A 14,509-nucleotide genomic window follows, 5' to 3' on the forward strand; every position below is an offset into this window, starting at 1 on the left:
TTCCTGCACAAATCCAATTCACTCGCAGACTCGCCCACAATGCTGGCCACACGGATGTCTCGTCATGTTTGGAATAAAAAAAAGGAGCTGTTGGGAAGCAAGCTGTGTGCTGAGGCTTCAACACAGCCTGCTCAGTATCTGCCCCTGGTGTCCCCCCACCACCGAGAGTGGGAGAAGGGACTCATGGCTGAGCACCAAATAGTGGAGGGAAGAAGGTCCACCTGCCTCACCCCCTGAAGGACTGGGGGCACCTTTGAGATCCCCCCACTATTTCTGCCCCTTACAGAGATATTCAGTGGCTCCTTTCTAAGCTCCAGCTCCCACAGCCGGGCTGTTAAAGCAAACTCATTGCTTCCCTTAAAACACAAAGTCATCTCTAAATCCCTGCTTTGGCAAAACCCTTGGAAAAGTGACTTGTGCCAGCTCATGGACCAGATGGTAAAAGAACTCCAGGTTTTGTTATTTAAAAAACCCAGTGGTGATTAAGCCAGCCTGATGATCTCGGGAGTCTTGACTCACCACTTTTCTAACACTTGGCGTTGCTGAGATGGGAACTCAGAGCTGCAAACCACCACATCCCACGTTGAAGCTGGAAGCAGGGGCAGAGGCTCCCAGGTGGTGCCCGTCTCGACACCCCCATCCTGCAGCACCCCGTGTGTGTCTGGGTGGGGTGTGCAGAGCTGCGGGTGGGAGGGAGGCGTTTTGTAATCACTGCAGCTCTATGTCTGCGTGCAATTAACCTTAAATCAAAACCGAGGATACCTGGAGGGGTTTTAGGGACCAAAGGAGGAGCCCCCATTGTGGGCAGAGCAGCTCGACTTCCTGCAGCTTTCATGGAGGGGTGCACGCAGTTTATTGGAGCCCTGGTTAAGCAATAGATCACCCCAGATAAAGGCGAGGAAAAGCATCCCTAACCCTGCGCACAGGGGTGTAAGGACCAGACAAGGCAGTGGAGGCCAGCAACACGCCAACACACCCACAAAACCCTCGGGATGAGTGCCCAGGAGCGCGCCTGCCCTGCCACCTAGGCAATGCCGGCCATGACAAATGCCTCTGCCTGCCAGCTGCAGCTGTGCAGCGGGTCCGTGGGTTTGTACAATACACACACGTCTCTCAGCAAGGACAACCAAGAGCAGCCACGGTGGAGGGGAGGGTCAGCAGGCGGTGGTGCGGAGAGGGACCCCCAGAGACAGCCCAGGCACGAGGCACGGCGTGCCGTGTGGGGCCATGGGATCCTCGCCAGCTTTGGGGCCCCTGGTGTCGGGCAGCCAGAGCCAAGCTGAAGCCAACTTTTCCCCACCTTCTCCCACGTCATTTCCTCCCCACTGCCACATGCCCGACCCAAGAGCACACGCTCTGCTTGGGCTTTTTCTTCCCTGGCTTTGCATGAGCTCTAGCTGTGGACAGCAGGGCTCTGGGACACTCCTGGCTGGAGGCTGCTGAGCCCGGCAGCTCCTGTCCTCCTCTCTGCCCTGTGGCACGCACAGCCAGCCGTCCCCGGGTGGATGCTGCAGTTGTCCCTGGGCTTCGTCTGTTCCGGGCTGGGGTCTTCCCACTTCCACGCCCTTGCTCGTCCCAGTCCCGGCAAGGAGCTGAGTACGCCTCGGCCACCTCATGTGGTTTTCAGCTTCAGCACCTTGGAAAGTGGCTCCTTGGCACTGGAGTAGATGAGGTAGGAGCCCTCGGTGGTGTTAAACGCCTCCCAGTCTCTACAGCCAACGGTGGGAAGGTGGTGAACTGCTACGAAGCCTTCATAGCCTTGCCACCTGCACGGGGAGGGCAGTTAGCTCCGGGGGCACTAAAAGTGGGCAGGAAAGCCGGACCTGGAGCCTGGCACCTTCCACCTCCATGCAGTGCTTCAGGGTGAGGGCTTCCCTTCCTGCCTGGAGGCCTGTGCAGAGACAGGGAGCAGGCCTATCTGTCTCCCCTTGCACCCTCCCTGTGCTCTCTCCAGGAGAGCAAAGAGCCACCCGCCCGTCCCCACGGCTGTGTCTTCCCCATGGGGTGTCCTGCACCCAGCCAGTCAGTGCAGGCATGAGGCTGGGACCTGGCCCCTCAGGCAGGGACAGGAGTGCCCGTGTCCTCCTGCTGCCCCCAGGTCTGTTGGAGAGCTCGCCCTGCCCCAGCCATGCAGCAGTACCTGTAGATAATACTGTTAACAGAGAAGGTGAAGCCATCGAAGGAGTTTGCTACCACCAGAAAGGAGTCGTCCCCCATCGAGAAGAACTCCCAGTCCAGGGCGCTGGGGGATGAAGCAGGCAGAGGTGGGTGAGATGCAATGACCCCACACCGAGCCCTGCCACCCTGCTCTGACCCCACTTCCAGGCACCCGGACATCCCCAGCCCCAATCTTCCAGGTCTGGGAAACCCCAGTCTTCCCAGGCTGCTCCTGAAAGAAAATCCCTCCTTCTTCTCAAATCCAAGGCCTTCCCTTAATTCCCACTGGGATTCAGTGCCCAGGCCTCGTCTCCCATTGCCCTCCCCATCAGTTTCATGCTCCAGCAGCATGCGAGCCCCCGTGAACTCTCCGGGCCCTCCAGGAGACCCGTATGCAGTTTGGGGTGCTCAGAGTAATACCAGGAGCACCCCCGCTCTTTGCACAGGTACCTGTAGGTGAGGAGATCCTGGAATTTGACAAACATCTGGGCCGTGACGTTCAGCTCATAGATGGAGGAGTTGATGGCATAGAAATTAGAGGGCACTGGCATCCCACTGTCGTAGCTGTGGCTGTTGGCGACAGCCAGGAAGACTCTGTCCCCGATATGAAAGACCTCCCAGTCGGCAGCACCAAAGGTCTGAGGGGAAAGAAGCCACCCAAGAAGCATCACATGGGACAAGCCTTTTGCAAGTCAAGCACGCTAGGAAGTGTGGTGAACCTGACAGGGGTGCAGTGTGGATGCTACCCGGTCTTAAGACCTTCCAAGGAAGAAGACAAACTTCCCTTGGTCAATTCCTAGGGGAGAACCAGCGGGAAACTCTTGCTACCTTTTCAGAGGACTAAAGAGGACCAGCCATCAAAATTATTCCCTGGCTTGTCTCAACCCAGAGGGGAACTGAGAAGCAGTGTGTGAGCAGTGGGTAACCTTACCAGAATAGACTGGAAGAGCTGGAAAGAGCCACGGAGCCAGATGTAGATGTGTGAGTAGATCTTTGTGGATGTGCCATTAAACGTGTTGGCCACGGCCAGGAAGGAATATGGCCCAATGGTGAAAAATTCCCAGTCGTAGGCACCAGAGGTAGGGATGGTCTGGTTGGTTTCAAAGAGCCCGGTCCGGGGGTTCCACCTGTATATCACACTGTCTATGTTGTGGTTATTCCCTGCGGGAGACAAGGACATGCAGAGTGAGGAAAGAATAGAATAAAGACCCAGAAGCAGGTCAGACGAGGCAGTATTTGCCAGCCTTATCACGTGGGAGCCCTTCACCCCCTGAGGAGAGGACCCTGGGAGCATTTCCACTTGCCCCTGGTGTGGTGGAGAGCCTGGAAACTTCCTGAAGCTCCAGCCAGAGCCTAATCATTACCTATTTATTTATTATTATTCCAACAAAAAGCTGGCCCCGTCCCAGGAGGGGGGGGCGGGTACCTTCTCTGTGGTTGACCACCGCGAGGAAAGCCTCTCCCTCAATGACAAATGCCTCCCAGTCCCTAGCGCTGTGCGTGGTGATCCTCTGATGGGTGATGAATTTCTCCTTCCTGTGGCTCCACTTGTATATTACAGAGAACTCCTGACCCCTGTCGTTCTGCTCAAAATTAGCCACTGCTAGGAAGATCTGAAAAATAACAAGCCAGGACATCTCGTTTTTCTCCTCTCACGGGGGCACATACAAGCACGGGCAGGACAAGGATGGGTTGGGAGGCTGGGAGGCTTCCCACGGGGAAAGGTTGTTCAGAACAAAAAAATCACAGGTAAAATGACAACAGGAAAAATGATAATGGTGCCCTGAAATAAAATATTTTCCAGGCCAAAGAAAAACCCTGCAGCCAGGACAGGTGGTACCAGGGTAGGGAAAATCCAAACTCCCCTGGGAGCCCTGCAGCTCTCAGCAGATGATTTTTTGCCTGGCCTGGAGCTCCTTGCAAGGGGATGACCCCACAGGAAGATCCTGCCAGCATCGGGGGCTGACAGTTGCCTGGGTGGGTGCAGCTGTGCCTCAGCAAACAGGGGGCAGTCCCTAGGATGGACCCTAACCTGGTGAATACATGCATCAGCGTGACTCTGTCAAAGACACATGCGATGAGGATTTACCCCCTGCACCATGCCTGAGACACAGGTCTGCCCTGGGCTAGGTGAAGGGAAGCCAGCGTGGGCCACCTGCAGCTTCGCGCAGCCCTGAAACAACCTTCCAGGCAGACTCACCTTTTTCCCTATGGTGAAATACTTCCAGGACTGAGCTTGGTAGGTGGGGATGTTCTGGTAGGGCACAAACTTCCCATCAGTCCACTTGTAGACGGCTGACCCCGGGGGGGTGTACCGGTTGGCAGTGGCCGCAAAGAGACCCACTTTTGGGATGGTGAAGACCTCGATGCCCATTGTCTCCGAGTTGGTCACCAGGCTCTGGTGCTCCTCCACATAGTCCAGCCGCTGTTTGGCTAGAAAACCATCAGAAAGGAGAACTCAGAACTGGATGGCCCTGCTGTGAGATGCGCTCAGCACCGAGATGCACGGTACAAGTCCTGATGGCTTCCAGAGGTAGGCAGGGATGGGGAAACCAACTGCTGCCAGCTCCTGGAGAAGACAAAAAACTCGTCCAAACCCAGCACATGGTTGCTGTCATAAGAAAAGCCCCAGAAGAGGGGCAAAGGATCACTTGGTTGTTCTGTGCCTCCTGCTCCATGCTCTCACGCTGAAGCCTGGGCAGGCCGGTGCCCAGGGAGGTGGTCGCGGCACCCAGGCTGCTGCAGTGTAAGAAGCAGCAATGCCCTCACACACGCCTTTATTTTTAGGTAGTCCTGAGTGATGATCCTTGTGTGTCCCTTCCAATTCGGGATATTCTATGACTGTCTGGAGACGGATTTTGGTAATTGTGAGCATGTGGGTGAAATTTGAGTTTTATTTTCAAAGTCCATCCTCTTTCCTGCAAGGCCTGGGTGCTCCAGTGTTGCCCTGCTATTTTCTGCACCAAGGCCAGTAGGGCTGGAAGAACATGGGGACCTGCCACTGTCACCTTCCCACTGCTCGCCCCACTATCTCCAGGGGCTGAGGAGTCCTTCTGCTCCTTCCCCTCTACCCGCGAGCACTTTGGCACCAGCAACACGCACACACTGGGGACCCGCAGCAGGAAGCAGCCCAGCACCTGGTGGCCGGAGCTGTCCTGCTCAGGCAGACTGACCTGAGAAGGACGGGGAGGGACAGACAGCACAGCACGGACAGACAGCACAGACACTATGTGAGTGAATCCAGAGCTGCACTGAGAGTACTGATGTAGGCACAGACAGAAGCAGCATGCAGAGACAACCCCACTGTATCACCCTGCTGGTTGTCAACGTCCTTGGTTCCTGGCCCCAGTGCCACCGAGGGTGAATCTCTGCTCCTCTCATGCTGGAAGAGCTTCCCCCCTCCCAGCAAGCATCATGCATGGCATTTAGGTACCTTCCAGCATGGAAATCCAGGTGCTGCCATCACAGAGGTACAGCCCTCTCCGGGGGGCGTTGAACCAGAACTGCGCCTTCTCCTGCTTGGTGCAGGGTGGACGGGACCCCAGGGTCACCTTCATGTCAGTCTCTGGGCACAAACAGGAGCAAGGCAGGCGCCCTTAATGCACGTGATGGAGGAAGGAAGAGGCTCACCCCAAGACACACAGCAGGCTGAACATCCCGGTGGGCACCAGAGGACACAGCATCCTGGCCCTGAGCCAGATGGCCGGCTGCTGGCACCCAGGGGGCTGCTGGCACCAGCAGTGTGAGCCCATGGCCACCATGTTACCAGGGAGGCTCGAGTCTCACCTCTCTTCTTCAGGCTGGATTCACATGGACCCCAGTCCCTGTCACCCCGTAGCAGTGCCCACCTGCCCCCCGAGCTACCCGGCTTCTCCTCCTCCTTTTCCCAAGTTCAAGCCACCCAGATCTCTCTCTGTTATCCCCAGGGGAGACTTCCAGGGTTCTTAGGAAATGCTCCTGCTCCATGCCCTCCTACATGCAACAAGCCCCCTGCAACACTGGCAGGACAGAGCCAAGCGCCCCGAGCACCCGCTGGCGAGCACTGACCGTAGGGGTACTTCAGCACCTCGTTGCTCGCTGACTTCACCGGCACGTCCTGGAGAACAGCGGGGATGGAGAGCGTGGCTGCTTCAAAATTCACAGCCGGGCATATCCGAGGGGTGGCGTCGGCTCCTGGCAGCAGGACGAGCTGCCTCAGCAGACCCTGGGAAAGCAGGAGCAGGGGAACAGGAGCGAGTCCTGTGAGGCTGGGAAATGGAAGCTGCAGGTGGTTCACGACCTGAGCTGCCCCCCAGACTCCTGTTTGCTTCCCTCCTTCCCAGGCTACGACTCGGTGTGATTCACACACGTTTCTCAGATCACCATTACGTGCCAAAACCTCTGACCTGGGCAGTTTAACAGCTGACATGGCTGGAGCACTGGCAGGGGCTGTGTTAGCTGCAGAAGGCTTTCACTGCCACCACTTCTCAGAACCAGGCAGGCCCAGGTGTAATTTTTGTATTAACGAGACTGTGCCACCAGCTGTTGCACATTTGTCCCATCAAGTCCGTGCAGCCAGGAGGCCACGGGCTGCCAGCCAAGCAGAGGTCCCCCCACGACCACGCACACAGCACCTTCACCCTGATCTGCCTGGGGACCCCTGCCCCGCAGCGACCTGGTGACACAAGGGACACCTACCGTGAACAAGCCTTTCCTTCTCCTCCTGTTGCCCAGGTAAAATCTGGCTCTCTTCACAGACAGAGAAGCTGGAAATGGCGTCTCCAGCACCCTGCAGCAGGCAGAGGATGATAACGTCGTGGTGGCGGCTGGGGGACACAACCACCCAGCAGAGCACCTCCTGCCCTCTGCGTCCCCCAGCACCTCTCCCCCAAGCCCCCCAGGAGCTGCCCCCGACCTACACGTCCTTGGGGCTGCTGCAGTCCACCGTCAGCGAGAAGGACTGGCCGGAGACGGCCAGGACGAGCGTGTGCCAGCGGCTGTCTGCCAGGGAGACGTTGCGGAAGGTGACGCGGGTCTGCCAGCCGCTGGAGCGCTCCTGGCTCCAGAAGAGGAAGTGGAGCTTGCTGGGCGCGTAGCGGAGCCCCACCAGCACGCTGGGGCTCTCCTCGGCCATCAGCGTGAAGATGTACTCGTTCCTCTGCAGGAGGAGGCCAGGGAAGGTCTGCCCGCTCCTCTCCCGGCCTCACACCCGACGACAGGGGCCGGTCCCGGCCCCCAGCGGCAGCGCTTACCTTGGCGGGGACGTCGAGGACTCTCAGGGTGACGATAATGGAGAACTCTTCAGGGAAGCGGTCGCAGTGGACGAAGAGGCGCGAGGCGGGGAAGCCCAAGGCCCGGGGCCAGGCGGCGGCGAGCTGGAGGCCGCGCACCCCCTGCACTTGGAACACCCGCAGGCCGCGGGCCAGGCCGCCGGCCGGCACCACCTCCGAGAGGATGTCCAGCGGGCGCAGGTCTATGCAGAGAGACCGTGGGAAACGTCACGGCTGTGCCAGCCGCCCTGCCCTCGAGCTCCCCTGCTCGCTCAGGGCAGCAAACCCATGTCCAGCGTTAGCTACAGCGCTCTGCAACACCGCAGGGGCCAAGGCCGGCCTCCCCACCCCACAGGGAGGATGCTGTGGCGGGGTCTCGATGGCATGAAGCACCCCACGTGCTGATCCCCACTCTGTGAGCTTCCAAGGGCTCTGCTCCCATCTGTCCAGCTGGCACCAGAGCCCACAGCCAGAGCCGGGAGAGCAGGGAAGTGCCCACGAGTGTGCTGGCACAACAGGCTCCTGCTCCTGTCCCCAGGGCAGGGGGCACAGCAGGCCCTGCCCCAGCCCCAGCTGCACACAGGCACTTCCCCAGCGGATGTGAAAAGCTCTCATTAAATAATTATACTTTCCCCCAGATGAGAAAAGAACACGCACAGCCCTTGGGCACCACCCAGCTGAAAAAACGGCACTGGGAGACAACCCCCTGCTTGCATGCAGCTGGGGCGCAGGCAGCTCCGAGCCCCCACACGGAGCGCGTTCCTGCCAGGAGTTGGTCCATGCAGTGGCCCTCTGCTTGTCACACATCCAGCTCACGGGCCCTTAGTCCCCATTTGTACCAAAATCCCCTCTGCTTAAGCACAGAGGGGAGGCCAAGCAGGAGGGAGCCATCAGCAAGGCTGGCTGGGCACGTAGTGGGGTTGAAACAGCCGGGGTGAGGAAGCACACCCTCCCCAGGCACTTCGCTTAGGAAAGGACCAGAAAAAAGTGCACGGCTGTCAGGAAACAACCGCTTTCTGATTATTTTTTTTTTTTCTCAAGCAAATAGCACAAGCTGAATTCAGGCTCAGGTTTGCAGAAGGGTTTAGCATCCCCCGGGCTGCCCCAAGGGTGGAAGGGATTAGCCCAAAGGCTGGAGGCTGTGCCTGGAGAAGGCAGGCAGGGCCGTGTCCTCGCTGAGGCAGTTTCCAGCTAAAACCAAAGACATGAGTCCCAGTTTGCCTCCCACATCAGCTGCTGCTAACGATCAGCAGCCACCGGGACCATGCTCTGCAGCAGGAGCACAGACCCGGGGGTTGTGGGACGCTGCTGGCTGGGGGTGCAGGAGGGGCAGTGGGAGCAGTGGCTCCACGGCTGGAGGGACAAGTCAGGAACCTCCCGGGGCAGTTTTGCCACCAGGAGGGCTTAGGATGCATCCGTCACCCCGAGACAACCCACAGGGGTATCCAAACATGCCTGGTATGGGGCACCCTGCAGCACAGCACACTTCCTGGGGGCTGCTCCAGCAGCACGGGGAGCTGAAAGCCCCCCAGTATTTCCCACTAACGCCTCCGAGCTGCCCTCCCTTGCCGCCAGTCCCAGCTCCTACCTGTGCAGTGCTGCCACGTCCTGCCGCCCCGGGCAAGGCCCCCGCCGGAGGCCCAGTGGAGGAGGACGGCCCAGAGCAGCAGTGAGGCCGACATGGGGGGGCTGGCCGCAGGGGGTCCATCCACCCCGACGGATGGATGGATGGAGGGATGGATGCTCACAGCCCCCGGTGCCCTCGCATGGTCCTCCCGCGGGGCTGCTGCGAGCACTGCTCAGGGCCGAGCCGCTGCGGGCCGGGGGCTAACACCCATCTCCTGCGTCCCCCTGCGTGGGCATCACGCCGGGTGCTGGGGCTGCCGAGGAGGCTGCAGGGCAGTGTGGGCTCAGCCTGCGTGCAGACATTTAAATGGCAAGGCGCGGGGGGAGAGGAGGAGCCCCGTTTCCTCACAGAGCTTTTATCTTTTGCCCAACCCTCTGGAAGGCAGCTCTGGGGAGGGATTTTTTCTTTTTTTTTTTTTTTTGCTTTGCTTCCTTTCGGTTTTGGTGATTCATTTTTCTGGGGTCACGTGGGGAGAGGTGGGAAAGCCGCCCCTGCCTGTGGAGGCCGAGGTGGGCACCTTGCTGTACCCAAAAGCCCCCTGCTTTCCGAGCAAGATCCCAGCCTGTACAGGGGAGATCCACCATCCACTCTAGTCCACCCAACCCTGCCCAAAAAACAGCCAGACCCTACAAGATGGATTTTTCCCTCAGTGCAGGTGATGCACGGCCACTCTGGCCATGCCCATCACAAAGCTCGCAGCCCACAGCCAGGTAGCAGGAGCAAATCTGCTGCGAGGAAGGCAGAAACGTGCCACACACCACTTTGGAAACCCTCGAGGTTACAGTATTCAAACGAGAGACAGCAGTGGAAAAACTCCCTGCGCACAGCAAGCTCTGCTCGTTTTCTCTAGCCACAAAACAAGTTACTTCCATCCTCTGAACAATTGAAATTAGCTCTCCCCCTCCCCCCCCAAAGTCTTCCTGCGAGGCAAATGGCAGAATAGAAAGCTGACAGCCAGGGCAAAATGACAAAGAGCTGCACTGCAAAACCCGGGCTTTTGTCGGGGAGGAACATCCAGAGCTGTACCCACCAACACGCACCTCGGCCCCAAGCCTTGCGACAAGCTGCCCCGTGCCCGGAGCTGCCCAAAAGTCCCGGGCACCTCTGCATGCCACCAGGGGTGCTCCCCTCCCCGATTTAGGGCATCGTGCCCGTGCAGCTCCATCCAGAGGAGAGGCACCGCTGGCTGCCAGCCCCAGCCTCCCGACAGGTTGGCACAAAGGCGGCTCGGCGCCGCCGCACGCCGCGAGGCCGCACACATGTGTCCAGTTAAGCACGGCTCCAGGAGCTGGCAGCGCGGCCCCGCCACCCTCGGCGGGGGATTTACATAAGCAGTGGGACTTGTGCGAGCTGCCCGAGGACCACAGCTCCCGCTGGTGCCGACCAGCATGGCCCCAGCACCGCAGGAACAGCAGGGTTTTGTCTTCCCAAGGGGACACAGCCACCTTTGAGAACATCCCTGGGCAAAAAGCAGTCGCTGGGGACAGCTCCAGACGTGAGGTCGTGCCCTCCAGCAGCGGAGGAACCCAGGAACTTCCTAGGGCAGAAAAATTCCTGGGGAATTTTTTTCTTTCTGGGAAAGAAAAATCGCTGTTTGTCAGCGTAAAGGAGAAGCAAGGCAGCACTGAGCCCAGCAGCGTGGGCTTGCTTTTCAGCCACACACTGCTAACAAACAGGGCTGGCCCTGAAGCTTGAGGCTGAAGGCAGCAAGGAGAGGGACACTGGTGGTCCTAAAGGATTTCACCCTTCTTGGCCTCGGGAACCTGGCACAGCAGAGGAGAGCGAGTGAAGTGCCGTGGGCTGGCCCACAGAAACCAAATCGTGATGTTAAACACGGGCACGGGGCCGCCTCTAGAAGCCCACGGCCACACTTGGTCCAGGAGCTGCTCCTTGTCCCAGCAGCGTTAGGAAGCAGTCTGCAAAATTGTCTCTAAGTGTGCTCACATTCCTGCGCGCACAAGCAACCAAGGGAGGATGGAAGAAAGGAGGAAAAACAGCAAGACGTTTGCCTAGTTCTTCTGGGCGGTAAATAAAACCATGTGGCAGCTCTGAACAAAATGATCCTTGGACTTCTCCCAAAAAGGTTTGGCCGTCCCTGGATTAGGAAAGGTTGAGAAACATGGCTGGAGACAACACGCAGCAAGCAGAGCTTACATGCAGGGGACGGGGCTAGGAGGGCACCTCGATCACTGCCGGGCCCTGCACACAGGACGATGCTTCTGCGTTTCCACAACTGTAGCTCATTTGTTATTTGCAGGCACCAGCCACATTTTGGGGATGACTGTTACATTTCAGTCTTTAATCCCGACACGTGGCAAGAGCTCCTTCTCCCTAAAATGCAGCACATGTAGGGGCACTGCCACGGCAGAACCCAGAGGGACCCCTGAGCACCACGCCTCAGGGGCACGGCCAAATCCAGCAGCACTGCCAGAGCTTGTGGTGGTGGTGCTGAATAAAGGGACAGGGTCCCACTCCTCGGCCATGCCATGGGATGGAAAGCTCTGCTGCAGGACACGTGGAGACCCCTCATGCTGCTTTGGCAGCTCCCATTTACGTCCTCACACAAACTGCGTTGGACACCAAACAAACAGGGGAGAAGCAGCAGCAAACAGGAGCAAGCAGAGAGGGGAGGAAAGCCCAGGCAGGCGTCCTCCTTCATGAGCTCCTCTCCTTCTGAACCGAGTTCCCACAAGAAATCCCCACACCAGTAAAGCTGTCAGCATTGTGCAGCGCCCGTAACTGCCGTTAACCTGACCCCTTTGTGAAAAACTCAATTCCCAGAAATTTTGGAGAGGTTTTCCCAGGAAAGTTTGGGCAAAGGACCAGGCAGATTGTGAAAGGCACCGCTTTTAGGAACGGCATCAAAAAAGCCCACAGCAGCTCCAGCGCTGCGCGTCTCGCTGGCAGTTTCCCAGCACAGAGCACTCGTCCCTTGCTTCTCCTCTACACTGGACAAACAGCCTGATCCCTTGTTTGCCCTTCACTGACCGTGGCTTTTCCCTTTTTCTGCCCCTTTTTGCTCTCCCCAGCAGACCCAGGCCCCTTGCCAGGGGCTGAGCCACCTCCAGGACCACAAACATTTCTGGCCGATCACTGCTACTTGAATGGAGGTCACCACAGACGAGTGCCTAAGAGCATTTAAGCTATGGAAACGGTTCTCCGTGTGTTTTCTGTAGGTCTTGGCTCCACGTGGAGGCAGAATAACCGAGGGGGACCGACAGGCGATGATGGGGTGTGATGGGGACAGGGCAGTTCTGCCTGCAACACGACAGCCTGCCTGGCCTCTGACCTTGGCGAGGGTCTTTCTGAGAAGGGAATAACCAGAGGCCGTGAAGGAGGTGAAGCTTTCCCATCACACATTCGCTGCTCCCTGCTCCCAGCTCTGCACCTCTTCAGTGGCAGCCCTGAGACCCCTGAGGTTTGCGGAGTGCACACCTGCAAGCTGCGAGGCGAGACAGGGAAGGGTTTTACAAACCTGCCAGCCTTCCTCCGCCGGGAGCAGCAGCTAACCTAAATGCTCTGTGTGGGGAATTGCGAGCAGGAGGGGTTGGCTGAGCAACCCACGAGCTGCACCTCCCCACGGGCTGCCTGGGGTAACGCCTGCGCCCCGGGGCTGCTCCCCACGCACAGAGGGATCCCCACAGCCACCCCGCAGGGAGCGCTGGACCCTTTGATGCGGGCAGCCAGCAGCTGACCACACGCTCCAGCCTGCAGCATGCAGACGGCGGCTGACAGCAGAAGCCAAGCCAAGGAAGCCCCAGGACCTATCCCCAGGTGCCTGGGATCACTGAGGACCTGCAGGGACAGGAAAGGGGACATAGGGCTCTGCTCAGAGCTCAGTGCAGTGCAGCAAGTGCTGGGCACAGCATCTCTGTGTCCCCTGAAGCCCACCTAGGGTCACCCAAGGGGGGAGGAAAAGGCGGAGGTGCCACCAGCCCCAGCACCGCCAGAGCTTTCCCAGCCCAGGCACCAGATCCTGGCCATGGGGCTGGGACCACGCCGCCTGCACCACTGCTCCGCACCGCTTGGCTCCGTAGCTGCGAGGAAACGTCTCGCCCTGTGACAAACAGAATCGTGGCCCGATGCCATCGCTCGCCCGTGTACAGCTCTCATTATTCTAACTGCGATGATTCAGGCTTTGGAAAGAGCGGTGCCATGTTTACCGTCTGGTGCCGAGGCCCTGCACATTTTAACGAGCCCGTTTCTTGGAAAAAGGCTGCTCGTTACGAGGACGCCTCTGGGCTCCAGCTTGCAGGGTCAGCGTGCCGCTGGGGCAGGGGCAGCAGCAGCTGCGCTCGCTCTGCCCACCCGCAAGGCGCCGAGCGCGGCTCCTTCTGCCGCAACATCCGGGGAGGGAAGGGAACAAAGACAGAGAACAATTGCTATTGTTTTTCCAGACTTTCTCAGGGCCGATTCCTCCGGTGCGTTGCTGCTACCCAGAGACGCCGGCCGCCACACAGAGGCCCCGCTACGCTTGGAGCTGTTTGGACACGGCCCGACCCAGGGCATTTGCCACCCGACTCGGGCGGCTTCCTCAGCTAGGCCACCCGACACACCGAGGGCAGCCCCTGTCCCCATCTGCTCTCCAGAGCCCTGAGCATGGTCAGACACCTCTAGGATGCTCTGGCACAGAGGCAGGAGCCCAGTAAGCACCCCAGCCATGGGGACCCGTCCTGCTGCCATCCGTCTGCCAGGCAGTAGCAGGTCGTGAGCACCGGACTCATGCTGGGCAGCAGGAGGAAACAGGGCTGTGTACGAGCAGGGGCAGGACGAGCAAGCCCTTGATTGCACCTTGATTGCAGCTCTAATTACAGCCCTTCCTCTCCCAGTGCAGCGCTGCTGCCCCTGCCTTTGAAGCCTTCCTTCGGAGAGACGACCACGAGGCTGCGGCGAGCTGCTCACTCCCGGGGGGACTCGGTGAGAGCCAGGGGGTGCTGGAGCCAGCGGGGGCAAGGAGGGGCACAGCAGAGCCAAAACGCTGAGCCACGGGCAGAACTCAGCCTCTCACCAAAGTGGGTTTGAAGACATCCAGCCAGCCTGTCCGCCTGGCACCCCTCGCCCTGCACCAGCCATCAAACCAGCAGAAAAGGGCGGCGACGCCTGCTGAAGCAGCAGAGCAGGAGAAATGCCCGCGTAAATCCATCACAGGCAGGCTCAGCAGAGACAAAACGGCCACTAAAGTTTGCTCCTGAGCCTGCCAGAGTCCTGTCTGTGGCCCAGCAGGAGCCACGCACACAAGAGACCTTACCGGGTCCTCTCCTAGCAGCCAAACAAGCCCCTGATAAGGCTAGGGTGGTCTTGTGAGGTCTCCAGCCTCCCAGGGCTCAACTATACCATGAGGGTCAGGAGCTTCTTGCAAGAAATGCCTGGTCCTGGAGAGCCCGAGAGCCTGATGAACCCCCGGCAGATTGGGCTCGCCTGAAGCTGTTGTCGTGTCAGTACAAATTTGGGCCTCAATTTGCCAAATCCTTTTGAC

General features: G+C 59.0%; 1 protein-coding gene across 2 annotated transcripts; it reads right to left on the reverse strand.

Annotated features, from left to right (window-relative positions):
• Positions 1-13: 13 nt before the first annotated feature.
• TSPEAR (thrombospondin type laminin G domain and EAR repeats) lies at positions 14-9,404 on the reverse strand. Of its 2 annotated transcripts, none has more exons than XM_068692204.1 (12): positions 8,995-9,404; positions 7,389-7,609; positions 7,056-7,294; positions 6,835-6,925; positions 6,205-6,361; positions 5,591-5,722; positions 4,358-4,590; positions 3,584-3,770; positions 3,089-3,318; positions 2,608-2,795; positions 2,141-2,242; positions 14-1,766 (listed from the first exon to the last, which is right to left on the reverse strand). In XM_068692204.1, exons 1-12 carry the CDS (start codon positions 9,086-9,088, stop codon positions 1,613-1,615), a joined length of 2,028 nt encoding a protein of 675 aa, XP_068548305.1. In that variant the 5' UTR covers positions 9,089-9,404; the 3' UTR covers positions 14-1,612. The 2 variants fall into 2 exon arrangements, with proteins under 2 accessions (XP_068548305.1, XP_068548306.1); XM_068692205.1 differs by having other exon boundaries at positions 1,600-1,891.
• Between the last annotated feature and the right edge of the window lie 5,105 nt (positions 9,405-14,509).

This window comes from Anas acuta, chromosome 9 (assembly GCF_963932015.1).
Source record: "Anas acuta chromosome 9, bAnaAcu1.1, whole genome shotgun sequence".
NCBI lineage: Eukaryota > Metazoa > Chordata > Aves > Anseriformes > Anatidae > Anas > Anas acuta.

What these genes read in the sequence shown, in the direction of transcription:
- TSPEAR (XM_068692204.1), bottom strand. Translation starts at nt 9,088, where the DNA reads ATGTCGGCCTCACTGCTGCTCTGGGCCGTCCTCCTCCACTGGGCCTCC. An exon ending in GGTGGTCAACCACAGAGAAG is followed by an intron (nt 3,319 to 3,583) that starts GTACCCGCCCCC and finishes TGTCTCCCGCAG; the next exon opens with GGAATAACCACAACATAGAC. An exon ending in CAGGATCTCCTCACCTACAG is followed by an intron (nt 2,243 to 2,607) that starts GTACCTGTGCAA and finishes TTCATCCCCCAG; the next exon opens with CGCCCTGGACTGGGAGTTCT.